The sequence below is a fragment of the Malus sylvestris genome, chromosome 14 (assembly GCF_916048215.2).
Source record: "Malus sylvestris chromosome 14, drMalSylv7.2, whole genome shotgun sequence".
Classification (NCBI taxonomy): Eukaryota; Viridiplantae; Streptophyta; class Magnoliopsida; order Rosales; family Rosaceae; genus Malus; species Malus sylvestris.
In genome coordinates this window covers 24,194,515-24,222,165 of record NC_062273.1, presented here as the reverse complement: position 1 = coordinate 24,222,165, position 27,651 = coordinate 24,194,515, and the positions used below count along the sequence as shown (strand labels likewise).

The 27,651-nt window shown below is 37.8% G+C and overlaps 2 protein-coding genes across 2 annotated transcripts; both read left to right on the top strand.

The window, feature by feature from the left end:
- Nucleotides 1-2,223: 2,223 nt before the first annotated feature.
- On the top strand, nucleotides 2,224-4,312 carry LOC126600942 (cytochrome P450 736A117-like). The gene is made up of 2 exons (XM_050267644.1): nucleotides 2,224-3,247; nucleotides 3,508-4,312. Exons 1-2 carry the CDS (start codon nucleotides 2,339-2,341, stop codon nucleotides 4,114-4,116), a joined length of 1,518 nt encoding a protein of 505 aa, XP_050123601.1. The 5' UTR covers nucleotides 2,224-2,338; the 3' UTR covers nucleotides 4,117-4,312.
- A 13,343-nt stretch (nucleotides 4,313-17,655) lies between these two features.
- Nucleotides 17,656-18,073, top strand: LOC126600948 (cytochrome P450 736A117-like). The gene has a single exon (XM_050267649.1). It carries the CDS (start codon nucleotides 17,665-17,667, stop codon nucleotides 17,986-17,988), a length of 324 nt encoding a protein of 107 aa, XP_050123606.1. The 5' UTR covers nucleotides 17,656-17,664; the 3' UTR covers nucleotides 17,989-18,073.
- The last annotated feature ends 9,578 nt before the right edge of the window (nucleotides 18,074-27,651 follow it).

Here is a 27,651-nt window from a genome sequence, read left to right as displayed (position 1 = left end):
AAACACCAGTTTCTACTTTTGGGGAGCCTATAGTTCTTGAGATTCCCATAGTTTCAGAGGTCACTAATCTGCAGTCTTCCCAAGTAGCTCCTACTGACGCACACGAAGCCTCTGAAGTGCTTGCTTCCCAACCTCAAGTTCTTCCTCAGGTACATTATCACTTAATCCTCATTCTTTTCTTCATAAGTTAATTACTGATTTTTATCCCCACTTCTGTTATCTGTAGGTTTTGTTGAAGGTTTGGGCACCATTTCTCCTTTTATAACAAATGAGGATAATCCTTTATAGCAGTCACAGAAAATTACTCCTCCTCCATCTCCCTCTAAGGCTCCGGGCTTGACTCGGGTATATTGGCTTTTCGTACCTTGCCCTATTTTGATTCAAACACTTATTTCTTTATCAAATTCGTCTTGGTTGTAATAGGATCTCAGAGAAGGTTCGAGCAAGTCTCCACTGTGCTTGGTTCGTAAAAGAGATCTTCTTCATCCCGTTTTGGCTTCTGGGGTCACATGGGCCTCTATCTCTAGGCCTAAAGAACAGGCCAAGACTACTGCAGCTGCTACTTCTATTCCTACTCCTGCTCTTGCGATCTTCCCTACTTGTCTAGCTGATGTTGCCCCTACCGTTGGTGAACCTTTCAGATTGTCAGTATCATCCTTGCCTGACTTGGTAAAGAAGTTCAGGCAAATTAAAACCAAACTGCAGTCCCCTCCAATATCTTCCAAGTTCCCTTCTTTTCAGCATGCTAGTCAGATCTTCAAAGATTGGATGAAAAAGGACTTCACAGCTTCTTTCAGTTTTAAGACCCTCCATAACACAGAGAAGTTCCTTGTTGAGCTGTACCAAACTCAGTTGTTGTCCCAGGTTCAATATAAATCTTTTATGAGTTTTTTTGAAAATTTGCGGGCACTAAGGGATCAGCATCAGAAGGCGAAGCGGGCAGCAGATCGAGTGAAATGCTTCCAAGAAAAATATGTGAAGAGTACATCCGTGCTTCAACAGTTGGTGGAAGAAGGGTTAGTGACTGAAGAAAGGATTGCGGTGGTTGATTCTGAAATCCAGCGTTTGGAAGAGCAGTGGTTGTCTTCTCTTAAAGCTGAGAAAGTGACCCTCACCAACTACCTTTCCCAAAAAGTAGAAGAGATGAAGAAGATTTCTCAAGAGGTTAAAGATTCCAAGAGTCAACTGGTGAACAGTAACATGTATTTAGGAGAACCAGGCTGTATTTTCACCATTATGCAAACTTACTTTTCTAGGCCAAGAAGATCAGAATCACATAATCTGCAACTTTGTTCGAATTGTTGTAGCCAATACAAAATACTACACTACAAAAGCTTACATACATATTTGTAGGTTTTCAAATTGCTATCGAACTAAGTTGCAAAGGGATAGGCAGATACTTATAGTCAACTATGCAAAAGGGGTAGGCACAGATCCGTCTTTACATATTTTCTGTGCTCATTTCATATGCTCACAGATGGATAAGGGTGTTTGATGTATCTATTTTAAGTTAGATCACCTTACACATTCAACATTTGAGATTTGATTCTTCGGGCAAATTTTTTCTTTTTTTTAATTAATCTTATTAAGATAAAAATAGAAACACAAATGAGGGGGACATAAAGCCAAACCTCATTGATGGAAATAACATAGCAAGTCACACGATAAGGGAACCCCACTTCCAAAGAAAACATATGAAAAAAATCATTTGAAACGATAGTTGGTAGAAGCAGAAAGATCATGAATATAAGTAGACGCTGCACATGAAGGAACATTGGACCACTAGTAATATGCATCGTGATTTGCACCAAAGTTAGCTAAGGCATCGGCTACACAGTTGCCCTCACGAAAAATATGGGAAACAAAAACATGCATATGCCTAATCTGCCACAAGCAATTGCTCCAATCAACATGTAAGTAAGCTTTTGTAGTGCAGTATTCTATTTGGCTGCTACAATTCAATAAAAGCTGCAGATTATGTGAATCTTACCAAGTTTTAGCGCATCATACGTGGTGGTCAACAACAATTTGAAAACTTTTGTCTTAAAGATGTCCTATACACCACCTTGTATACTGTTCTTGGTTTTTTTTTTGTTATGGTTATTTCAAAGAAAATATAAGATGACATAGAAACCGATAATTAAGTGAGTCAAAGGAAAAGAAGATAGAAGCAAGGTAATGAAAATGAAATTTGCGTTGGAATAAACAAATGGAGCAATCTATGGTACATCTGCTAGAAAAGAACGCCACCTACCCCACAAATTAAGTAGGATTATATAAACACGCAAGCGCAGAGAATACTTACACGAAAACACATTTTCTTTTCCCAGGTAGGACAATGATGCTGGTGAATGAAACCACCTCATTTTTGCAACCTTTGGCCTTCACACTTCTGGCCATTTTCATCATTCTCATATACAGATGGTACTCCTCCACCACAACCACCAACAAAACCTCATCACCCCCTTCTCCACCGAAGCTCCCTATCATCGGAAACTTTCACCAAATAGACTTGTACCCTCATCGCTCACTGCAAACATTATCTCAACGCCATGGCCCTCTCATGCTTCTTCACTTCGGACATGTCCCAGTCCTTATTGTCTCTTCAGCTCAGGAAGCTCGGGAGATCATGAAAACCCATGACCACACATTTTCTGATCGACCCAAATCCACCAACTTTGAGAAGCTTCTCTACAACTACAAAGACGTTGCATCTGCTCCTTATGGTGAGTATTGGAGGCAGGTCAAAAGCATATGTGTCATAAATCTCTTGAGCAACAAAAGGGTTCGCTCTTTTCGCTTTGTCAGAGAAGAGGAAACCAAAACCATGATCAGCAACATAATGAAGTCATCACCATCAGTTTTGAATTTAAGCGAAATGTTTGCAAGGCTTACTAATGATGTTGTATGTAGAGTCGCTCTGGGGAGGAAGTACAGTGGTGAAGGTGGGATGAAGTTTGCGGGACTTTTGGGGGAGTTCAATGAGTTATTGGGAACTACTAACATTGGGGACTATATCCCATGGCTTTCTTGGTTGAGCCGTGTCAACGGTTTGGAAGCCAGGTTCGACAAGGTGGCTAAGAAGTTTGATGACTTTTTAGATAACGTGGTCCAAGAGCATATGGTTAAGAGTTCAGGGAGTGGAGATGATGACCAACAGGATTTTGTTGATGTTTTGCTTGCATTTCAGAAGGAAAACTTGGCAGGTTTTCCTATTGAGACAGTTACTATTAAGGCTCTCATCTTGGTAATCAATTCTCTCTCCCTCTCTGTGTTTCTGTTAGAAAGCTATTAAATAAACTGATTCGTACATATATTAGATATTAAACAGCTGAAAATCCAAAACTTCGGTGTTAAATCACATACTGTTACAAGTTGAATAGTAAATCAAATCGGATAGGTTGTCATGCTTCCCGCTGCTTACTTTCCTTTAAAACTAACACAATTCTTCCTCTATGTAATTATATGTATTTCAAATACCTTAATCAATAATATTAACTGTTGCAGGATATGTTTGCTGGTGGCACTGATACCACATATACAGTCCTGGAGTGGGCAATGACTGAGCTTTTAAGGCATCCTAGGGTCATGAAAAAGTTGCAGAATGAGGTACGAGAAATAGTTCGAAAGGGAGAGCACATAACAGAAGATGATCTGATTGGAATGCACTACTTGAAGGCGGTGATCAAGGAGACCCTTCGCCTACATCCACCAGTTCCATTACCGCTCAGGATTGCTGCACAAGACGTGGAAATAGGTGGTTACAAAATTAAAGCCAAGACACACGTTATGATCAATGCATGGCAAATTGGAAGAGATCCCAAACTGTATGAAAAACCAGAGGAGTTTGAGCCAGAAAGGTTCTTGAATAGTGAGATAGATTATAAAGGGAATGACTTTCAGTTAATTCCATTTGGTGCTGGTAGGAGGGTCTGTCCGGGAATTCAGTTTGCCATGGCTGTCAATGAGATTGCGTTGGCAAATATCGTGCACAAGTTCGACTGGACGTTGCCTGGTGGAGCAAGTGGGGAGGATTTAGACATGACTGAATCTACTGGTACAACCATACACAGAAAAAATGCTCTCAGAGCTGTTGCTATTCCATTTTCATGTTGAAAGATTGAGGCTATATGGAATAGCAACGGCTAACACGTTATTTCTATATATAAAATAAAGGAATACTTTGGATGCGATCCTTAATCCTTAGTATTCTTTGACTAAAACCTTAATGATATTCAAAGTTTGATCAAAGTTTCTTGACTTTGTACACCTCATTATATTGCAATTAATATTTATATTTTTATAGTTTTGACATTAATTGTTTGATATTTTATGAGATTTATAATTCTGTAAATTTAAAATCCCTCATTATAATACTATTAGAAACGGTTACAATAAAAAAATTCAAACATTTTGATTGAATAAATGGATAAAAACTATGTAAAAATAAGAAATAATAAATGACAAAAGAATGTATCCATAGTATTAAAAAAATTGGTAAATTTTACAAAAAAATTGGTACATTTCGCATATAACAATGTGGTACATTATAAATAAATTAGGGTGCAAATAAAAGATTAAAAAATTATGAGTACAAATGAATTTTAAAAAATATAGGCACTAAAAGAAATTAATACATGAGTACAAAATAAAACTAAAAAGAAAATACTACAAATTTAAAAAAAAAATGTTGCAAATTAAAAGTGGGTACAAACTAAAAATATAAATATATGATACAAAGTTTAGGCATAAAACATAAATATACCATATTTAATTTTTCTATCATTAATTAAATTTACAATGTCACTTGACGGTATACACATAGGTACAAACACAAATAAAACTTTAAAAAATATGGGTACAAAAAGAAACTAATACATGGGTACAAATTAAAAATGAAAAAAAAATTGGTACAAATTAAAAATAGGTACAAACTAAAAATAAAAATGACACATCCCGACCCGGATTGTCCACTAGGACTCTGAATCGAGTTGTGCTGGCCGACACCTGGTAGGTGACGAAGCCATAAGGGGTAGTGATGTGGAATATGTGAATAAATTTAAACCTAAAAGTGCCTAAATACGAAAGTGCACTGTGAGCGGGAATGAACCCATTTCACACGTGACGTCAGAGTATAAGTAAAGTACAGTAGAATGGATTGAAAATCATACCATCGAAGGTAATCTCCAATACCAAGATTTGCCACGAATCCTCGTCGATACGAAAACTTTGCTACTAGAACCTGGAGGGATAAAAAAAGAACAAGAGTGAGTGGGCCTGAAATAAAGCTTTAATAAAGACCTTCTAAACGTTATAACCCCTCACTGTAATACCTGTATAGTTTCTAGAAAATCATACTACGTATAAGTATGAAATCAAATGTAAATCAACAGTAAATCCAGAAATATTCCAAATCACTACATATCGGCAACAACATAATAAAATCAGGTGCTCATCAATCTATGATAACACACGAGTCGGAGTTTCCTAACGCAACATGTACGACTCATAAATCAATCTATGATAACACATGAGTCGGAGTTGCCTAATACAACCTATACGACTCATAGGCAACTTGTACGACAGTGCCAGAGTTGCCTATTATTGCAACCAGTACGACAATGTCGGAGTTGCCTAATGCAACTTGTACGACAATGTCGGAGTTGCATAAAACACAAATATAGTCATGCCATAACTCAATCATTTCAAATAACACCATACACTTACTTGAACTTACTTGCACGTCTCACGTTCACCTTAGCACTTCAAAGCATTCACAATAATTATATGTAGGTAATATGCATATGGATATGCCATGATGCAATCTAAAACTCATCCATATCATATTATTTTAGAATATAAAAATATATATATGACATGGCATAAATCAATTTAAAAGCATTTGTGGAACTATCAATTATATATATACGATAAAAAGGAAAAGACTTACTCACCTGAGGTTTGCGCTACAACTCCCTAGCATGAATATCGAGACGTCACGAACGATCATCACCTAGAACAAATATTCAATCACATCTCAAAACTCTTATCAATAAAACACGTAACTTACATAAAACACATCCCAAGGACGTTCTAGAATGGTTTGAAACCCATTGACCAAAAGTTAGTCGTCGGTCAAAGATCAACGGTAGGGTCCACAACCTTACATAACTCAATCCTTTGCATCTCGGATTTCCAATCCGTAACTTCTAAAGATCCACATTATACTTCTAGGACATCATACTAAAGTTTCATTACGATCCAACGGTTGGATCTCCGCCAATTGCCAATTCAAGTGGCGGTCAACGTTTTATTTTACGAACTTACAAATCCAATTTGGGAAGATCCATACGTCATATTCCCAATCCATAAGTTTCTAATATTCTCAAATATTACATACTATAATGTACTAAAGTTTGGTGACGATCCAACGGTCGGATCGTCAATTCACATAATGTTCAAGTAGCAGTCTTTAACAAAACTATGTTCAAACAATGAGATTTCATCAATCAAACTTCGCCTATGGAATTGGAGTGTCAAACTTATCTTAGGAAGGTCAAGGGGTTGACTCGACTCAAGCGCCGCTGTAAACGACGGTCGACCGCCTAGATTCACCGGAAAATTCAACTATCTCCAAAAATTCTCAAATTTTACAGAAATGAAGATATCAAAGAGTAGAGCAAGTTTTATACCTATGACCAAGTCCAATTTTCCCAGGAAAGGCTCCAATTTCACTGAAACCCGCCGGAACCCTAAAATGGGTGAACTTCGATGCTTCTACCTCGGTGTTTCATTGTATCTACCATTGGTTGGGTCTTGTTCCTGGGTCCAAAGGAAGTTGATTAAGGGTAGTTTTAGATGGTGGAACTCGCCAGATTGGAGGAATCACTGTCGAGCACCTCCGATGCTCCAGTGGAGTTCCTCACGGTTTTGGACATAAAAACCCTCAAATATGGGTGGAGATGGTAGATGGGAGGTTATGGAAGAGGTTGCAGGTGATGGATGGGTGAGAATCGCCTGAAAAATGGCGAAGGATCATCGGAATCAAACTAGGTCATCGCCGAGTTTGTGGTTTGACAGGAAGGGAGATCAAGTTCTTCTCTCTCCTTCCTGATTGGTCCTTTTTTCCTCCTCTTTTCTAAATGGTCCTTAGTTCCATTTAAATTGATTGGTCCTTTATTCCCTTGTTAAAAGTTGATTGGCTTCCTTCCCACAAGATGGGAGCTCAAATTATTTAACTAACTTTAAATAATCAATTTCAAACGTCTGTAACTATACCGTTATAATCCGGACTCACAAATGATTTTCGCCTACGCGTTCGTAGCTTCAAAATCTATTCGGAAACATTAATTGTGACTTCGAACGGTCAATGAAAGTCAAACATCCGCGCCTCTAAGGGCATTTTCGTAAAATCACTACTTTAAATTTTATAAAACTTACAATTTGGGACGAGATGTCACAAAAAATATATGATAAAAATTTAGCCATAAATATAAATATACTAATTGTAAGATTTTTAACACTAAAGGAATATATTTAAAAATAAAAATATTTTTTTATTCAAATAATTAATGACGTTATTAATACCAATGACCTTGATCAAAAATTGAAAATCAATAGGATTTTAATCAATGAAGTAGCAAAAAGAAGGATGTGAATCTAATTTCTCCTAAAATAAATAACAGTCGTTGCCATTCCATATATATATATATATATATATATATATATATATATATATATATATTTAGGTTTAATTTTTCTTCACCTGGCAAAAAAGGGTTTAATTTTCTTCTTTAAAACTATGATGCTGGTGAATGAAACGTCCTCATTTTAGCAAAACTTTTTTTTTTTTTTTTTAAGGAAATCTCGACTCTATCAAGGCAATTTTATTGATATCGGGAAAATGGTACACTAAGATAGGGGAATATAAACACATAACCCCTCATAATAACAAGAAAAAGCAGATAAACTAAAATACATGAACCTTACTCCTCTAGAAACAAAAACAACAAAGATACAAAGAAAATAGGGGGATATGAAACCTAACCCCTCCAAATCAGAACAAACAAGATCACAAGGTTAAGAAAAGAAAGAAAGCAAAAAGTGAGACAAACTTGTATGCCGAAATGCACATTAATTTGAGAAGAAAAACCCTTCTACAACGCAACCTTTCACCTTTACATTGCTGGCCATTTTCAGGATCCTCCTCCTCCGCTACAACCACCAACAAAACCCATATTGGAGCATTTGTGTCTGTCGAAACTGTTTTTCTCTTATATGGTGTTTATACCATACTTAAGGCCTCCGTATTTAGACCTTGTATAAATACTCGGGGGACTCAAATGTAATTATGTAATAAATGGAAGGGCAAATATGTAATAAGTGAGGATCCCTTATTCTATAAAAGGGTCTCCTCACCTTCACAAACCTTAAGCTTCTCATATTCAGAGCAAAACCCTCAAGTCCTCTCACCCTCACAAAGCTCATCTCTCTCAAGCTTTCATGCTCACAAACAGAAAGCCCTTTCAAACTCTCTCTTTTTTCTGGGGGACTCCCCCTCACCCTTGTAATCCATACATACAGTCAGAGAAATACAATCAGTGTGGACGTAGCCCAAACATTGGGGTGAACCACAATACATCTTGTGTTCTTTACATTTCTTGCAAATTCACGGTTGGATTTACGTTGTTCCAAGACCTCCGGTTTTATGCATCAACATTTGGTGCCGTCTGTGGGAAACAACACAAAAAGCTATGTCGGTTTTCTTTCATTTTTTCATCTCACCACCGTGAAACCTCACCACTGTCCACCGTGGATCTGCAAAACCCAAAGACGCTCAGCTCTCTCTCTCTCAAGTCAATCTTAATTAAACAAAACCATTTTCAAGTTCGACACCACATTGCGAAGAAATTCTGTGGGGAAGAAAGAGAAACTACAGAGAGAGAGAGAGAGAGAGAGAGAGAGAGAAAGCAGAAGCTCCCAAAAACCATTTTCAAGTCCTAACTCTATCAGACCATAACTCATGACCGCCATAGCCACCACCTTCTACATTCCTTCACCAATTTCTCCAATCACCCATCATAAAACCAAACTAGAGAACCAAAAACAATTACTTCCAATCGAAATGCTCGGACATGGAGAAAACACCCCCTACAGATTCGAATTGCTGAGTATGGTGAAGAAGCACTTCAGCTTATTGGGGAAAACAATGATCGTCGCGGACGAGGATGACACTTCCGATGTCGAATTGGACCACAGATTTTGGCACGACGTGTTGGATTTGTACTTCGTTGGCGGTAAGATTCCAGAGGACGCTAGGACGATGATTTCGTCTTCTTCGTCAGAAAATTGATCTCTTTTGGGTATGGATTCAGTGACGACAAGGAAGGTGTTTCTCCGTACTTTGGACGCAGTGGCTATTTGCAGTCATCAAGACCTCCGGAATCATCAAGCTGAGCAAGTTGGACTTAAAAAAGGAAGTAGAGACAACACCTACTTATCCAGGTATTTGTTTTGCAATCGATAGGGCATTCGTCCTCAGACTATGCTAAGACCCTGTGCCATAAACAAGGTCCTCACATCCCAATGTTGTGTTTTAAGCAAAATAGGATATTTGGGGGCACCGAGTTCAAGCTTGTTCTCTCGGGACACTGAGCAGCTCAAAGCTTCCAACTCGGCAGGACCAGCTCAAAGCTTCTAACTTGTTCGCATCCCTAGAAAAGGGCGACTACTTGGTCCTCTGCTAGCGGCGATTTACTGTACTTGGGCCTGTTCGACAACCCGGATTTGGGTCTCTTTCTACTGAAGCTTGCCCGAGACACTATCGGGTCGTGTACAAGAATGGGGCTAGGGAGATGCAGTCTGAGAGAGAGAGAGGGGTTGGAGATGGCGTTGAGGTTGAACATCGAAAACAGGATGCGGGTCAGGCGATATGAGCTAGTTCGGACTCTCGGGGATGGCAATTTCACCAAGACCCACCACGAAGGCGATGGTGCGATTGCCAAGAGAGCCATTGGAAGCCGCGAGTTGAGGGACTTGGATCATTTTCTGATGCTGGATCACTTTTCACTATCCCCTCCTGCTGGATTTCCTAACCACCCATACAGACTGTCACATACATGTTACAGGGAGGCTTTGCTTTTGAAGACCCCGAGAGTCACGAGGATGCTAAAGTTGGCGAATCCAATGCCACTTTAGAAAAAGAAGCCACGCACTCAGAATACAAGGAGACCTGGCGATGCCGACACCGAAAATGAAGAAATTATTCAGATTCCTTCACATGGGTATTGTTCACTTTAGCTTTAATCATGTAAGCTACGGTGAGCATGTAACTAGGGTTAGGTTTGTAAACCTAAGTGGTTAAATCGTCTATATGCAAAAGCAGAAAGGGAAAAGAGACACTCCACATGATTTCCTTGTCTGCCATCTACAAAAAGGAAAAGAGAAAGTAAAAGCAGAAAGCAAAAGAAGATAAAAAGAAGTAGACATAATTGCAGTGGTGATGGCATTATGGGCATGACCCATTGAGCAGAGGGTCGGATTTATTTTTGAATGATGTAATTTATTTTTCTTATCTTTCGGAGACATCTGTATAACCCCATCAGAGGGTAATAAAAAAAAAGCCCAAAATAATGGGCTAGAATGTTATGTGAAGGGCGAAGGCCCATATGCCTAAAAGAGTTAGGCCCTCTATTATCACCAACCAGGTGATCAAAAGTACGTCCCGTACTACAAAAAATTATTCGCCACCGTGCCACTATTACCACCAACCAGGTGATCAAAAGTACGCCCAGTATTCCAAAATTATTCGCCAGCCTGCCGCTACTATCACCAACTAGGTGATCAAAAGTACGCCCAGTACTCCCAAAATTATTCGGCAGCCTGCCACTATTATCACCAACCAGGTGATCAAAAGTACGTCAAGTACTCCAAAATTATACATAAGCATTACTCATGTCAATCATACATAAACATTCATGAGCATCACTCATGTCAATCATACATAAACATTCATGAGCATCACTCATGTCAATCATACATACATTCATGAGCATCACTCATGTTAACATTCATGAGCATCACTCATGTCAATCAGCTTCAAAAGCTTCATTTACAGAGCTCTAGTTTCAAAAGCTTCATTTACAAAAGCTCTAGCTTCAAAAGCTTCATTTACAAAAGCTCCAGCTTCGAAAGCTTCATTTACAGAGCTCTAGCTTCGAAAGCTTCATTTACAGAGCTCTAGCTTCAAAAGCTTCATTTACAGAACTCTAGCTCCAAAAGCTTCATTTACAAAAGCTCTAGCTTCAAAAGCTTCATTTACAGAGCTTTAGCCTCAAAAGCTTCATTTACAGAGCTCTAGCTTCAAAAGCTTCATTTACAAAAGCTCCAGCTTCAAAAGCTTCATTTATAGAGCTCTAGCTTCAAAAGCTTCATTTACAAAAGCTCCAGCTTCGAAAGCTTCATTTACAGAGCTCTAGCTTCAAAGCTTCACTTGCAAAGCTTCACCTACAAAGCTTAAGTGCAGGGTATACAAATACCGCATCCGAATAACCGCCACTTCGGCCCATACATGGATTCAATTTGAAGTCTGCAGCCAACAAACTCTATTGACTGAAGACTTAGGGGACTACACTATGTACCATATATTGGGCCTCATGAAAAATACTTGGGGGAATTAGCCCATTATTTATGTACTGCGGAGCGAGCCCTTATTCTATAAAAGGGACTCCCTCACTTTCATTAGAAAGCACCCATCACTTATGTATTGAGGAGCGAGCCCTTATTCTATAAAAGAGACTCCATCACCATCATTAGAGAGCATCAACTCTAACCCATCATTTATGTATTGAGGAGCGAGCCCTTATTTTATAAAAAGGACTCCCTCACTTTCATTAGAGAGCATCGCCGCCAGCTGAGCAACCGCCTCGCTACAAGCATTACTCCTAACCCATCACTTATGTATTGAGGAGCAAGCCCTTATTCTATAAAAAGGACTCCCTCACCTTCAACGCCACAAACCGAGCCAACCAAGGCAACATAAGCCACAAGCCGAGCAGCCTCGCAACATGTGCTACTTCTAATTGAGCATCATTGCACATTAAGCACCGCCTCATATCGAGTATCAGTTCTAGATGACATCTAGTTACTTCGGCCTACACATGGACTGAATTTCAAGTCTCCAGCCAAAAGACTCTCTTGACTGAAGACTTGGGGGACTACTGTTTATACCATACTTAGGGCCTCCGTATTTAGACCTCGTATAAATCTTGGGGGACTCAAATGTAATAATGTAATAAATGGAGGGGCAAATATGTAATAAGTGAGGAGCCCTTATTCTATAAAAGGGTCTTCTCACCCTCACAAACCTCAAACCTCTCATATTCAGAGCAAAACCCTCAAGCCCTCTCACCCTCACAAAGCTCATCTCTCTCAAGCTCTCATGCTCACAAACAGAGAGCCCTCTCAAACTCTCTCTTTCTCTGGGGGACTCCCCCTCACCCTTGTAATCCATACATACAGTTAGAGAAATACAATCATTGTGGACGTAGCCCAAACATTGGGGTGAACCACGATACATCTTGTGTTCTTTACATTTCTTGCAAATTCACGGTCGGATATACGTTGTTCCAAGACCTTCGGTTTTGTGCATCAACATATGGAATTGTTTGGATGAAAGAGTCTTAACCCTTTTTTTTTTCCTATTTCTTTCGGTCCAATACCTAGTTTGTCTTAGGTTCGATTCTCGCCAAATGCAAATTTGAACCACATTATTGCTAACTCATTATGAGGTTAGGCTCAACCCATTCTCCTTAATTAGTATAGATAATATCGTTTGTTAAAAAAAAAGACTCAATAAGCCATACACTAGCAAAAAATAAAGAAAACATATCGAAAACGGTTAAATTTAATGATCATTTTATTCAATACAACATAATTTTAGACACCAAATGTGGTCTGAAAATGTTTAAAAGTAAAGTTTAAAAGCGGTCTGTTCGGGAAGAAAGTAACCTATTTGTAGTTGACGGCTAATTCATGAATCTTGGTTCTTTTTTTGGGCATTGTGAGGGTTTTGAAGGTAAAGTTTTTACTATTATAGCCCGAAAATTAAGCCTTATGCGCAGCTCCTAATCCATTATCATCCTTCGAAAAAAAAAACAGAGGGAAGAAAGAGAAAGTCACCTATGCATACAATTCAACCAAAGCTTTATGCGTAGCTCCTAAGCTTTTGTAGTGTAGTATTCTAAATTGATTGCAACAATTCAACCAAAGTTGCTATTACGTGACTCTTATTTCCTCTTATAGACGGCATATTTAGGCGAAGAACTGTAAAGTTTTGGCTCATCATATCGATCCAGTGGCCATCAACAATTTGAAAACTTATCTCTTACAGATGTCCTATACATCGCCTTGTATTATTTTTCTTATGTTTATTTCAAAGAAAATAAAAGATGACATAGAAACCAATAACTAAGTCAGTCAAAGGAAAAGAAAATAGAAGCAAGGCAAGGAAAATGAAATTTGCGTTGGAATATTCAAATGGAGCAATCTATGGCACATCTGCTAAGGAAAATGAAATTTGCGTTGGAATATACAAATGTGCACGTAAGATTTTGTAGTGCAGTATTCTAAATTGGCTGCAACAATTCAACCAAAGTTGCTATTACATGACTCTTATTTCCTCTTACGGACGGCATATTTTAGATGAAGAACTGTAAAATTTTAGCTCATTATATTGAGCCAGTGGTCATCAAATTTTTGAACCCTTATGTCTTACAGATGTCCTATACATCGCCTTGTATTATTTTTGTTACTGAAAATATGACTTTAGTCCTTGAAACTTAAGTTTCTCCACATAAAACCCGACATAAGTTTTTTACTGGAATAAAACCCATATGAAGCTGGCAGCTCCCACTACCGTGCTATGACCAATCAGGGTAAAGGAATAGCATTATTACTTGATGTTAGGGAGACTCCTATATATGTCGACCTCCATCCCCAACGGACAGGCAGACCTGCAAAAATACTCAACCCTTCCTCTTATCTGAGAGGGCACTCCCGACGAAGCCTTTCGAAATATTCAGCTTTCTTTCCCCCCGATAATACCTCTGTAAACAAGCTATACTAGAGCAAGAATATCTCATATCATCAGGGTTAAAAGCAAGAATATCCCATATCATGCTTTTTCCCTGTCTTTTCCTTTCACCTTGTTCTTACCTGCAAGACAAGGAGAAAGAGAGCAATCAGTCAGCACTTGGAATCAAGCTTCTAGCCAGGAACTGACTGCCTGGAACCCCTTACCTGATTACTTACCTGGCATTGCTATCAAGTACTCATCTTCAACATCTTATGCTTCCAGGGAAGATACCGCATCTGCTTGATAGGGCAAGTGAGAAGGATACAAGGAAGCATGTGGAGACAAGCGTAACAGCACACGTGCCGATACATCCACTACTCTGTCAAAAGCAAAAGTATCCCATATCAGCAGGGTCGAACGTACTCTAGATTTGATGGACTTGTTTTGACCCTCAAATTCTTCAGTCGGCCTTATACTCTGGAGGAAACTAGAAAACCCTCCAGCCCAGTTCAAGAATAAGCCTGTGGAAAGTTACTTCTTCAAAAGCAAAAGTATCCCATATCATCTCTTCTCATTTTTCTTCTCTTTATCCTTCATGCTGCCTGCAAGATAGGGAGAATGTGAACAATTAGCCGGAGCTCTGATTGCTTACCTTGTCTGTCACCTCTTTCAGCAGATCCCCTAGCTCGGCGACTTAGGGGACTCCTACTACATGGTTTGTATCGCGCTTGACCAAGCCTGAAACTACAAGTAAGCTTCAAGTGAAATTGATACATTACCTTGTGCATCTCCACCAGTTACAGATACCACCCCTGGATGGAGGAAGAGTACTTCCAGAGAATATGCCACATCTACCTATGAGACAGATAAGGCAAGTTAAGACGATACCACACTCCAGTACTTAGAAGTTTCGTGGTTACGAGATTATTCTCCCACAATATTTCCTAATGTCATTTGTACTAAATCATTCACTTGTACTCACTAAAGGAGAGCTTGAACCTATGTACTTGTGTAAACCCTTCACAATTAATGATAACTCCTCTATTCCGTGGACGTAGCCAATCTGGGTGAACCACGTACATCTTGTGTTTGCTTTCCTATCTCTATCCATTTATATACTTATCCACACTAATGACCGGAGCAATCTAGCGAAGGTCACAAAAAGTGACCGTTTTCGCTACCTAGGATCTATCTTGCAAGAGAACGGAGAATTAGATGGAGATCTCAACCATAGAATACAAGCTGGATGGATGAAGTGTAAGAGTACATCCGGCGTGTTGTGTGACCGTCGTAGGCCACTGAAGCTCAAAGGAAAATTTTATAGGACGGCAATAAGGTCAGCGATGTTGTATGGCACAGAATGTTAGGCGGTGAAGCATCAACACGTACACAAAATGGGTGTAGCGGAGATGAGGATGCTTCGTGGGATGTATGGGCACACGAGAAAGGATAAGATTGGGAATGAGGATATCCAAGGTAAAGTAGGAGTAGCCAAAATTGAAGGAAATATGAGAGAAAATCGGTTCCGGTGGTTTGGACATGTGCAAAGAAGGCCTACTGACGCTCCGGTTCGAAAATGTGACTACGGGACAGAGGTTCAGGGCCGAAGGGGTAGAGGAAGACCTAGGAAAACTTTGGAAGAGACCCTAAGAAAAGACTTGAGTACTTGGATCTAACGGAGGAAATGACACAAAACCGAGCGCAATGGCGTTCTAGGATTCATATAGCCAACCCCACTTAGTGGGAAAAGGCTTTGTTGTTGTTGTTGTTGTTGTTGACTAGATTCCACATCAGCAAATTCCTTAATTATTTTTTACTTTACACATTTAAAAAACTTCGATGCCCAAAACACCCCTATTTGAATGTTTGATTTACACAATTAATTCCATACAAATTGTAAGGGAAAATTAATGATTTTATAAAAATAAAAAAAATAATAAATTCATTGCATAATATATAATAACAATAAAACATGCCTAATAAATGTATTAATACATGCTTAGTTAAGTCAATAAAACTATATTTTACGTATAAATGTACGTAAATTATTTCACACACACACACACACACATATATATAACAACAAAAAAAAGCATGCTTGACATACATAAAATTCATGCAAAATAATTTACCTACATAATAAAGCAAACCCAAATATATGCAAAATAATATACCTACATAAAAATGTTATTATTTTATTTAATACTAGTTTACCTATTATTTGTACATATAATAATAAAATGTGCCCAATATATATGATGATACATAAAAAAATAAAATACCTACATAATGAAGAAATGTTATTTGATTCAAAATTAATTTACTTACAAAATAAAGCAATTTTTTTTTATTCAAGATTAATTTACCTATTATTTGGACATATATCTTATAATAATAAAATGTGCCAAATATATGTAATAATACATGGAAAATAAATTACCTACGAAATAAAAGAATGTTATTTGATTCAATATTAATTTACCTACAAAGTATATGTTATTTGCTCATCATAAATTTAAATATAGGTAGATTAATTAGTTTAATATGTTTGATTATATAGGAAGTACTGTGCATGTATATGTATATGTACATGTGTGTGTGTGTGTATATATATGTGAACGTTTAGTAATATTATATATACATAGGTAAACTATATATGTGTACATATATATATATATATATATATATATATATATATATATATTGAGCTTATGGTAGTAATATATACATTGGAACGTATATGTGTGTGTGTGTTTGGGATAATAATATGTGCAATAATTATATTTTCATTGTAATTAAGGTGAGTAATAACATTTATTTATTTTTATTTTGAATATTGTGGTACAAACTGTAAATATTTTGTATATAGGTCAATTACTTCTATACTTGGCAGTCATTTTTAAATTTGGGTTTTATTTGGATATTTATAATTAGGTGCATTTTTATCTAAGAAATAAGAGTTGTAAGGGTTTATATCTAAAGAACCCTTTTTGTTATGATTATTTCAAAAAAATAAAAGATGTTTTCAAGATATTGTATTTGAGTCAGATTCCCTCCAGATTGTGGAGGCTTTGAAGGATCCTTCCCCCAATGTGTCCTTAATTGGTTAGGTTGTCGAGGACATCAAGGCCCTTATCTCCTCAATCATGGAGCTTTATCCACCCACGCTCGACTCCAATCGAATGGAGTTGCTCACCGGCTTGCTCGTGTCGGTATTACATCTAGTCATGCTAGTGAATGGTTGGTTTCCCCCTCCAATTGTAATCGTTGATTTACTTGTCGAGGATTCTGTACTGCCTTAATTGGCTTTTGTAACCCTTTGAAGTTTATCAATCTACTAACGTTTCTTTCCAAAAAAAAAGAAAAAAAAAAATGTAAGTCAAAGGAAAAGAAAACAGAAGCAAGGTAAGGAAAATGAAATTTGCGTTGGGATAACTATGGCACATCTGCTAAGGAAAGAACGCCACCTACCCCACTAAGTAGGTTTATATAAACACACAAATCAGCCACCAGTTCCATTACTAGTGCCCAGGATTGAGGCCCAAGATGTGGAAATAGGTGGTTACAAAATTAAAGTCAAGATACACGTTATGATCAATGCATGGCAAATTGGAAGAGATCCCAAACTATATGAAAATCCAGAGGAGTTTGAGCCAGAAAGGTTCTTGAATAGTGAGATAGATTATAAAGAGAATGACTTTCAGTTAATTCCGTTTGGTGCTGGTAGGAGGGTCTGTCCGGGAATTCAGTTTGCCATGGCTGTCAATGAGATTGCCTTGGCAAATATCGTGCACAAGTTTGACTGGGCGTTGCCTGGTGGAGCAAGTGGGGAGGATTACATGACTGAATCTACTGGTTTAACCACACATAGAAAAGATCCTCTCAGAGCTCTTGCTATTCCATATTTATGTTGAAATATTAAGGCTATAGCCTATATGCCGTATTGAAACAATTGATCAACTCATTTGTCTAATGCTGCTGCCATAGATGTACCATTGGAAAAAGACAGCTGCATTATCATTGTAGACAGTGAAATTTCGGTGAAAATAAATGTTCACCAACACATTAAATTTTGACATGCTAGGACTTATGTGGCATGCATGCAGCATTTGTCTCACAAATCGTATACATAACATGTGACTTAACAAAACCAGACGACTCATTAAGAGGGACACATGTCAATACTTGGCTGCAAGGGATTATTTGATTTTAATTTAAATAAATCAAATATCAATTGATTGAGCCAAGTCACGAATCAAGCCACAAATCAAGTCTTGATTTTTTTCATCAATTAATCAAGCCCACAATCAATGCCAAATCCATTCGTAGGCAAGGCTTGGAGAGCCTATCAATAAGAGGCTCCAAGACAAAGAAGGGAGCCAAAAAAATCATTCTCACACTGAGACGTTGAAGCTCTCAAACCCTCAAGTTCCCAAACACTTAGAAGATTTAGAAAACTCTCTGCATTCTTTGCCACACTTGTGAAGAACGTCCAAGCATCCATACACGTGTCGGTTCCTCCATTGCCAAGAGCCAAAACCTCATGGCATCCGTTCATCCAATATCAAGTCATCGTGACTCTTGGATCAACAACACACACTTTATATCTTTAGAGATTGAATCGAAGGATTTAAGTTTTATAAATAAAGATTGTAACCCTAAACTTACAAATTCAGAAATCCAATTTATTACTTTATATACGTGTTCTTGTGTTATTGATCATAGAAAATTCACGTTTACAATCACGTGAATTAATTTGAAGTAAGCAAGATAAATTAGACACGGTTACGATTTGATTTCATTTACCGCAAAAGTCAAAGAAACATAAGTTCAAAAACAAAAAGTAAAGAAGAAGAAATCAATGTTTGTGCTCAGTTAACTGTGCTTAAACTTGTAGATAATGGAAGTGAAGGAAGTTGAGGAATCATCGTAAAAGTAATTGGTAATATAAAAAATACGTAACCTAACTTCTAATAAGCACATGCAATATCCCTCAACTTTTCGATTTCGGACAAGAGAAGTTTCTAAATTCACTTAACCTGAGAGTATTTTGTGTTACGCGTTTGTTCGAATTAGAACCAAAGCTACCTACTACCTGAACTGCTCTGAAAGGTACGAGTTCACATAGGTGTAACCATATACCTTCGAATAGTTTTTCGTTTCGTCAAACTACAGTATTAGCACTACTTCGATCTTCGAAGAGTAATATTATACTTATCACATTTGTACTACCTCTTTAATACAGGTAGAATTCACCAATATATGTGAATCCCGTCTCTATTAGAGAGGTGATACAAATATATCAAGAGTAGCAGTTTTTATATTCGAATATTTTTCGATTGGCCGTTTGAAGATGTCAATTTTAACGGCTGTGGAGAGCTCCAAAGTTTCATAACATAAGCCAAGATAGGGAGACACGTAAGATCGTGACTGTTTGCATGCATGCACCGCTCCAATTTTTGTTGTCTTCTCCCCAAGAAGAGTAAAACTGGTGGACTATCAGACTTTATCTCTTGAAGAAAATAAAACGTTAAATTAGTGTTTGTTTCTTTAGCTGACAAGAATCTGCAGGCCTGATCTTGACTATGGTGAACCAGGAAGATTCTGTTGATGTTCCCAAATTTCTTTAAATTGACGTGCTGAATAAAAAAAAAACAAAAAAAACAAAATTGACTCGTGACTTGTATGTGGATCCAAATTTGCCATTGCTATTCAAAGAATATAGCAAAAAGTTGTCGGTGATTTTTCGTTTCTTGTGGGTTGAGGTTATGTGTGCGCACCTAGATGATAATGTTATTTTTCAAACTTTACTCGTCCTGCAACTACTGTAAATATTGTTTTAAAAATCCTTGTTTTAAAAATCCCCGCCTAGACGTTAGGCGGCTAGATACCGTCCCGATTAATACCTAAACGTTTGAAAATTAAGAAAGGACGCATCGTCACCCGCCTAGCCAGCCCAAACCCGCTTAGGCACTTGTCTAGGTTGCGACTCACTTAGACAGAAAATAGATAACTTCATTTTGCATTTTATTTTTTTAAATAAATTGTAAGAGACTTGTTGAATACTTCAATGAACACACATTGTATGCTTGTTCCCCATGTATTCATTATGTTCCAATACTTCATAATATAAATGTCATTTTATTTTGTAGTTTATGACGAAATTATATATATTTTAAGTATAAACCGACATTTATTTACACAAAATATAATGGATCTACTTAAATCCGCCTAGACCCCGCCTGGCCGTCTAGGCGCTAGGCCCCAGCCAACCGTCTTATTAGCGCCTAACATCTTTTAGAACCTTGACTGTAAATAGGAGATATGCAAATAGTTCGATACTATCCAACCAAACTTTTGAACTATCGGCAGATGTTTGTCGAAGAGGTAGAAAACTCTAAACCAAAAGATCAGTTTTCGGAAATGATTAACCGAACTAGAGGGCAATAGTTCAAAGGCGTTCTACCGAACATGAGAACCTATTTCGGCACAAAAAATTTGTCCGACAACGTAAGGACTTTCATTGGCAGAGGAAGATCGCAATTCTGTATGAGGTCTAAACCAGTAGTCTTCTGAGAAACAGAAATTAGACTTTGATGTAACATTAGAAGGATCATAGTGAAACTGCTCCACCTATTATGGACGAAGTTACAGTCGGTTTTAAGATACAAGTTCTCAACGGTGTAACCATGTACACCTTCAAATAGTTTCTCTGATCAAACAACAAGATTAGTAGACGTTCGATTTTTAGTTTGGAAGGCTGGACGTGTGGAGATGTCGGTGATATTTGCATCGGAGGCCAAAATATGGGGATTTGTAAGATCATGAAAACTGAAACCTGCTCACAAGTATCCAAATCTGAAATCTTTGTATGTTTACAAATCCAAGCAAAAGTAAAAGTCCTAAGTTTCATAAAATTCGTCAACGTCTGATTTTTCTACAATCTTGTGAAATGAATCCAAGATCTCTGTCACAAGTAATGGAGTTACAAGGCAATGCCAACAAGTTGGAAAACTTTTGATGTTCCTATTGGCTTAGAAATGACTAGTAAATATGCTCGCACATTGTTGCGGGACTTGAATGCTCCAGTCCTAACTACATGATAAGACACAATTAACCTGAAAAAAATTCAACATAATCATGAACGAACAAAAGGGATAGATGAGTGAACAGTGTCGGTAAGATAAGCAGCTTGACTTTTATATACATTCAACCAAGTTGATTACAAAAGATGTGGTTGCAAAAAAATGCTTCTATTTCGATGAGTGAACGGTGTCGGTAAGATAAGCAGCTTGACTTTTATATACATTCAACCAAGTTGATTACAAAAGATGTGGTTGCAAAAAATGCTCTGTTTCCCTGAGAAACAGAAGCAACATGCATTTACACATATATTGCCCTTGAAGTTAAGATGACAAAATATATGTCCTACAGGCCAGCCACCTATTTTAGTAGTTAAACAAAAAAACATAAAAAGTTTTTCGTTCTTGTTTCAGTAGCTAAGCTTTCAAGCACTAATGTTCAAAGCAAAAAAGATGCAGCATAAGACAGAGAAGAAACAAAAGCAAGATGCAGTCCACACATATTTTGCCCCTGCAGTTAAGGTGGTCAAATATATGTCCTGCAGTCTAGGCACCAGTTTCAGCAGTTAACAAAAAACATAAAAACTGTTCTATTGTCGTTTCAACAAGTAAGTTTTGAAGATCATATGTTCAAAGCCAAAAACATGGAGAGCACCTTTGTAGCAGCTGATAACGGAGACTGCGGTCATTCATTTTTTCATCGGGTGAACATCTTTCGCACTATAGCAAACAAAGAATCTAAGATATACCTGAAAAATTTGCAATTCCATTATAATTTCACACAAAAAAATCAAATTTTGATTCAAACAAAACAATCTCATCTGTTACATATCGGACCAACCAAAAATAGAATCTATTAACATGATTTTTAACCTAACTATAAAAAGAAGCTTTATAACAGCACAATCAATATCATTTCAACCCAACCAAAAAGAAACCGATTGCATGTCATAAGTTTGTAAACACGGAGAAAATGTATCATATTTCATGACTAATCAAAAGCTTACAAATGTCAGGTAAGAACATACTTAAGTTCAAATGCAAGAATGCAAATGAAGACAATTCACTCCATTGTGTTTAGAAAGGAATAAAAAGTGACGAAAATAGTATGATTTAGTAATTCGTACCTTTAACTTGATCTGATGGCAGGGCATTGAATGTTGACTGAACAAAATTTTGCAAGTAATGAGGTTGAGTAAAAACTTTCACCTGAAAAGTTAAACCCACCATTATATGAAGGCAAATAAGGAAAATCCAATCTAATAATCACATCAATCTGAGAAGTGTATTTTAGTTTAGAGAACATGCATGTACTTTCTAACAACTAAAACATGAGCATGAGAGTAAAAAAATCCAAACCTCAAGAATATGATTGTATTACAGCAAATATGATTGGGTTGTACTTGAGGATCAAATGGGGACTTGAGATTTTGGTACTGTGTAGAAGAAAAAGAACACCAATGGAACATTCCTAGAAACTAACCCTCAAACCCATTCAAATCATGAGTTCCTGAGATTTTGGTAAACAAATCAAGGGCACAAAAAGATTTAGACGAAGTAAGGCATTTAATTTAAAATCACAATAAACAGAACCTGAATTACATCATTACATACACAAATAAAGAAAATGAAATATTCCTCATTTGGTGGCCAAGAAAACCAAAAAAAGTAAAGAACTTTTTTCCCTTAAGAAAATGCTGGTCGTTTTCCAGAGATCAACAACACAATACCCAAGCATATAAGATTTAAGATATTCAGATCCACATTAAATTAATACCAATTTTCACACATTTGTATATTGACCAATAAAACCATACTTCATGCACTATCCATGCAACCGAGGCAATGACTCTGACTGCTAAGGCATTTGAGAACTTCCATTCAACCGGAACCCCGTCGCTTCTCAATTCAATCAGAAAAACCTAAGCAAGCATAAGCTATCAAATCTGAAACGCAAGATTTCAATCTTTAGCTTCCGAACCAAGAAACTAAAGCTGAACCAGAATAAAAAAATAAAAAACACACAATAAATGCCTTACTTCAACCCAATAAATATTTTTTCTTCAATAATTCATAGAATCCACTATATTGTCACATACTACAGCTATGCGTCGGTCCAACATTAATTTTTTTATTTGGCCTAAAATAAAAAAACCCAAAACTTCATATTCAAAAGTTAGACAAATAAATTTAAAAAGGGTAAATATTTTAGAGTGACAAACTGAGAAGAGGGGGATAAAGAGAGAGAGAGAGAGAGGGGTGGTGGGGAGAACCTTGAGAGAGGAGGCAATTGACGGTTTCATTGGGGGAGAACATCAGTGCAGTTACAATTTTGTCAAGCTCTGCACCAACAATTAAAAACAGATAAAACCATCAAATAACACCTTATCCTTTATCAGTCATCTCAGGCATTGATTCTAGGAAGATTCTACATCATGCAGCACAGCAAAATGTAATTTGACAAAACAAAAAAATTTACCCAAATTCTACACAAAAATACATCCACCATTATTACCTGAAGCTTTCTACTGTTCAACTCCACTTCTTTTGCCTGCCCAAATATCAAAAAATCGAAATTACTTTCTTTCGAAAACTCAGTAATTCACATAATTATGTCTACATTATACCAATTTCTGTAAGAATTTGAAATTAATTACATTTAAATATTACAAAGTATTGTATACACACTGGGACAAAAACCAACGAATGCAAAATCATTCACAACACATAACAGAAAACATTAACTCACACAACATGATGCAAAATCCTAACACTAATTCATACAACATTATAATCCACCATCCCATTTGTCAACATAATTCACCTCTCTGACTATCTTCTCCCCCTCTCTCACCAAACAAAAATACCCATCTTCCTCTTTTGAAAGCTGCAATTATATAGTTGAAAACAATATATAATAAAAATAGAAAAGAGTGAACCCAAGATTAATAAAGGCAAACCAAAATTTAAATGTTCATAGACGAATCAGCAATGAAAATGCAAAGAATCAAATAACAAAGTTTTTTTAATTTCCTCTTGTAGTAATAGACGATCACCAAGCATTACACTCTAACCTTCAGTCAAGCTTAAACTGATATCCCATCTTTCCCTGTAACTCATCTTTCTTTTCATGGATATTAGTTTTTGTTTCTACATTTAAACAAAATGGCAGCAAGAAAAACTCATTTTGCCAAATAATAACCATTAACAAATAGCTTCTAGAAAAGGTCAAAGTGAATAAGATCATTTCAACCTCTAGCTCTAGAACAATTCATAAAAATCTACCCAAATATCAAAATTCCTGCACCATTCTTTGTGATATTGGAACACAAAATTAAGTTGTTTGTGTTAGGATTTGGCTCGTTAATTAGTGTCCTTTTTTGTTTAGGATTGTTTTAGAGAAAAAAAGGGTGCACCGATTCTTCTCCTATAAGGGCTAGGAAAGAATCTTAATTTCCTAATTCAATTTAAATTAGAAATCCTAGAAGTCTATTTGGAATTGGAAAGGAAGTCTAATTTCCTATTCCACTTAGAATAGGAATTAGAATCTGTAAAGGACATGTAAACTGTACCCTATGCCTATAAATAGGGTGCGGCAAGGCTTAAATTTTAGAGAGAGAAAAACTATGACAACCGAGACAAGTGAGAGAGATTAGTTCTAGGGTTTGCAAAAGTTCTGTAATCTCTATTATTAATCAAAGGAGCAGTTATGGATGCAAATTTCTTCCTCCTTGATCTTGGACAAAATTGCAGCTACAAAACAAATAACCCCTTAGGTCAAGGCCAAGAGCCTCACGTGCCCACGATGAATGGGGGGCTTTGGCCGAAGAATCTCCGATGCCAAAGTTAGAATTTTGAGAGAAAAGTGTTTGAGAGCTTTGGAGAATTTTAGCAAGAGTGAGGACTTAGGTTTTTGGTGAGAATGGGAGCCTATTTATAGGGATAGGGTTCTTGCTTTAGGTTGAATTTAGGAGTTATTTGGTGATTCAATTAGCAATTAATATGTTAATTAGGTATAAAAATATTAATTGGCTAATTATCATAATAAAAGAAATGTTTTGGGAGGTTTTTGGAGGTTATGGAATGAGGATGGATGAGACAAATTTGAACTTGTTACCTATTTTGGGTACTCTTGATTTGGTTAATGGATGATTCTCCATTGCTCGCGTGTAGGAGACCCGGTATGCCTCGAGGGTAAATTTGTCATCTTCACCCAAAAATCCACGTGTCACTTTGTGATTATTTTTGGCTCCACAAATGCCCCCACACCTGTTGGGCTGATCGCAGAAAAGGGTAGCAGGTGTATAGATCTTCTTGCTTTAGGAAACTTAGGATTGCTTCCTATTTTGATGTAGATTCTCTCTTTAATAGGAAATTAGATCCTTCTAGGAAAGGGAAATAAATTTCTCTCAAAGCCTATTTAAGTCCACCTTAAGTGGGTTATTAAATCAACTTTGGAGAGCGATTTATTCTACCCTACAAGAGAGAGATAGCTTAGAGGATATTTGTTCCCCCTCCTTTAGCAATCTTCTACATCTTGCCCGTGCAAAGGACCGTCTTTCGTTGCTTTCTTCGTCTTCTTCGTGCCGCACTGAGGTAAGAAAAAAATTAATTTTCCTTGTCTTCTTCTTGGATGGTGCTACCGCGAGGCAGCCGTTGGGGTGGTGCGGCACGTCGGCTGGCATAGGCCAGGAGTCGGCTCGGCATGGGTCGATGAGGTATTGTGGCAGAGACCACTGCTTTAAGCTGCTCTACTTGGCTAGAACTAAGGGCAACTTGTGTGGCTGGGGCCGCGGATTGTGGCGTTGGAGCGCAGTACTAGGCGAGTCATATGGCTCATGTCCTTTTAGGCTTTTGGACACGACTCGAGCTAGGCTGGTGATTGAGAGAAATGAAGAGGTTGGGGCCTCATGAGCTGCTGGAATGTTGGGTTGAACTCCCCTACTAGGTACCATGAATGGCATTGGCTACTTTAACTCTTTTTATCAGGAGTAACGTGGGCTGCTCCCAAAAGAGGAGGTGAATAGGATCAAGGCGGATGCATTGGCTCGTCCAATCACATTTATGGAACCTGCGGCAAGTGAAGGTGGGAAAAGGGATCTTCCCTGCCTGCTCAAGAGATGCCGATTGAGAAAAAACCAAATACTTCTTTCGCTCGCGCGGGTTCGTCGACTGCCTCCAGGCTTGTGATTGACTTGACTTTTTCCAAGGGGATGAAAAATGAGGTTGCTAGATCTGAGCATGTGGCGCCTGCCATGTCAAGAATGGCTAGTACGATTGCTGATAGGATTGTTCGGCATAAAGGTCCTGTCATGCCCCTAGTGCCGAATTTTGTACCAAGATGTTTGTTGGGAGCTAAGTCCGGTTCACCTTTGGATAGGCTTGCTATTATGAAGAGCGATAAGGTGGACTCTGCTACTAAAGTGGCGCCAAGGCCCATTCCTTATGCTCTTGAGACTGATTCGCTTGCTGGGAATAAGGAGACTGCTCGTGTAGGCAGCTGTGAGAAATCCACTAAGCTTGCTTCTGGGAAGGCTGCTGAGATCTATGTGCTTTTGAAACCAGATCTCTTAAAAACATGGACGCTTGTGCCAAGTTTGTTGATGGCGTCAGAAAGGTGTTTGCCCAAGCTCGTTTGCGAAGCATACGACCCAATATAGAAGGACTGCTCTCCTTGCTATGGTGCAGATATAGCAAGGCTGCTAAGGAGACGGCAAATACTATGGCAGATTCTAAGCTCGTTGCTTTGAAGGGGTCTAATATTTCTGCCCCTACTTCTTTGCAGCTTGAGACCGCTCGCCAAAAGATCGTTGACTTGAAGACTAGGCTTGACGCGATCTAAGTTAAGCATGAAAGTGCAGAGAAGGAGATTGGATGTTACATACCTCAGATTCAAGATCTTGAGTTTGCAGTTTCTAAGCTTTGTTTTGCTACTTATGCAAAGGATGAAAAGTTGATTGCTGATTATAATCAAGTGATCCACTTCAAGAGAATCGTCGATAGGCTTAAACCCCAAGTGTTGGAACTTCAAGGCGTACTAAAGATCAACGAAAGTCTGAAGAAGGAAGTGGATGAGCTGCAAAGCATCCATGTTGGTCTACTCGAGAAGGATGAGCAACTGAAAGGTGAAAAGGCTGGGCTTGGGGTTTCGATACCTTCTCTATTTCTCCGGAAGACTTGCTTGATTTTACTTTTGAAGCTTTCATTGGTGAAGTAGTTGGAGAAGTTAGTGTCCAGGCTAGGGCAGCCAAGGGTGAAGCGCCGGATGATACCACTGCTAAGAGTGTCGCGGCTGCTGAAGGTGTGGCGACAGAGTAGTCGTGGGATGTCCAAGCTGCTATAGTCTTCTAGGTAGCCTTTAAGATTTTATTTGTTTTTCCTTGTAGCTCTTGTTTTGCTTGAACTCCTTCGGCCTTTTCTAATTGTTTATAAACATGCTTCATTCGCTTTTCTTCATCTTCACTTCTTTTGTTCATGCCCTAACCTTTAGACTTG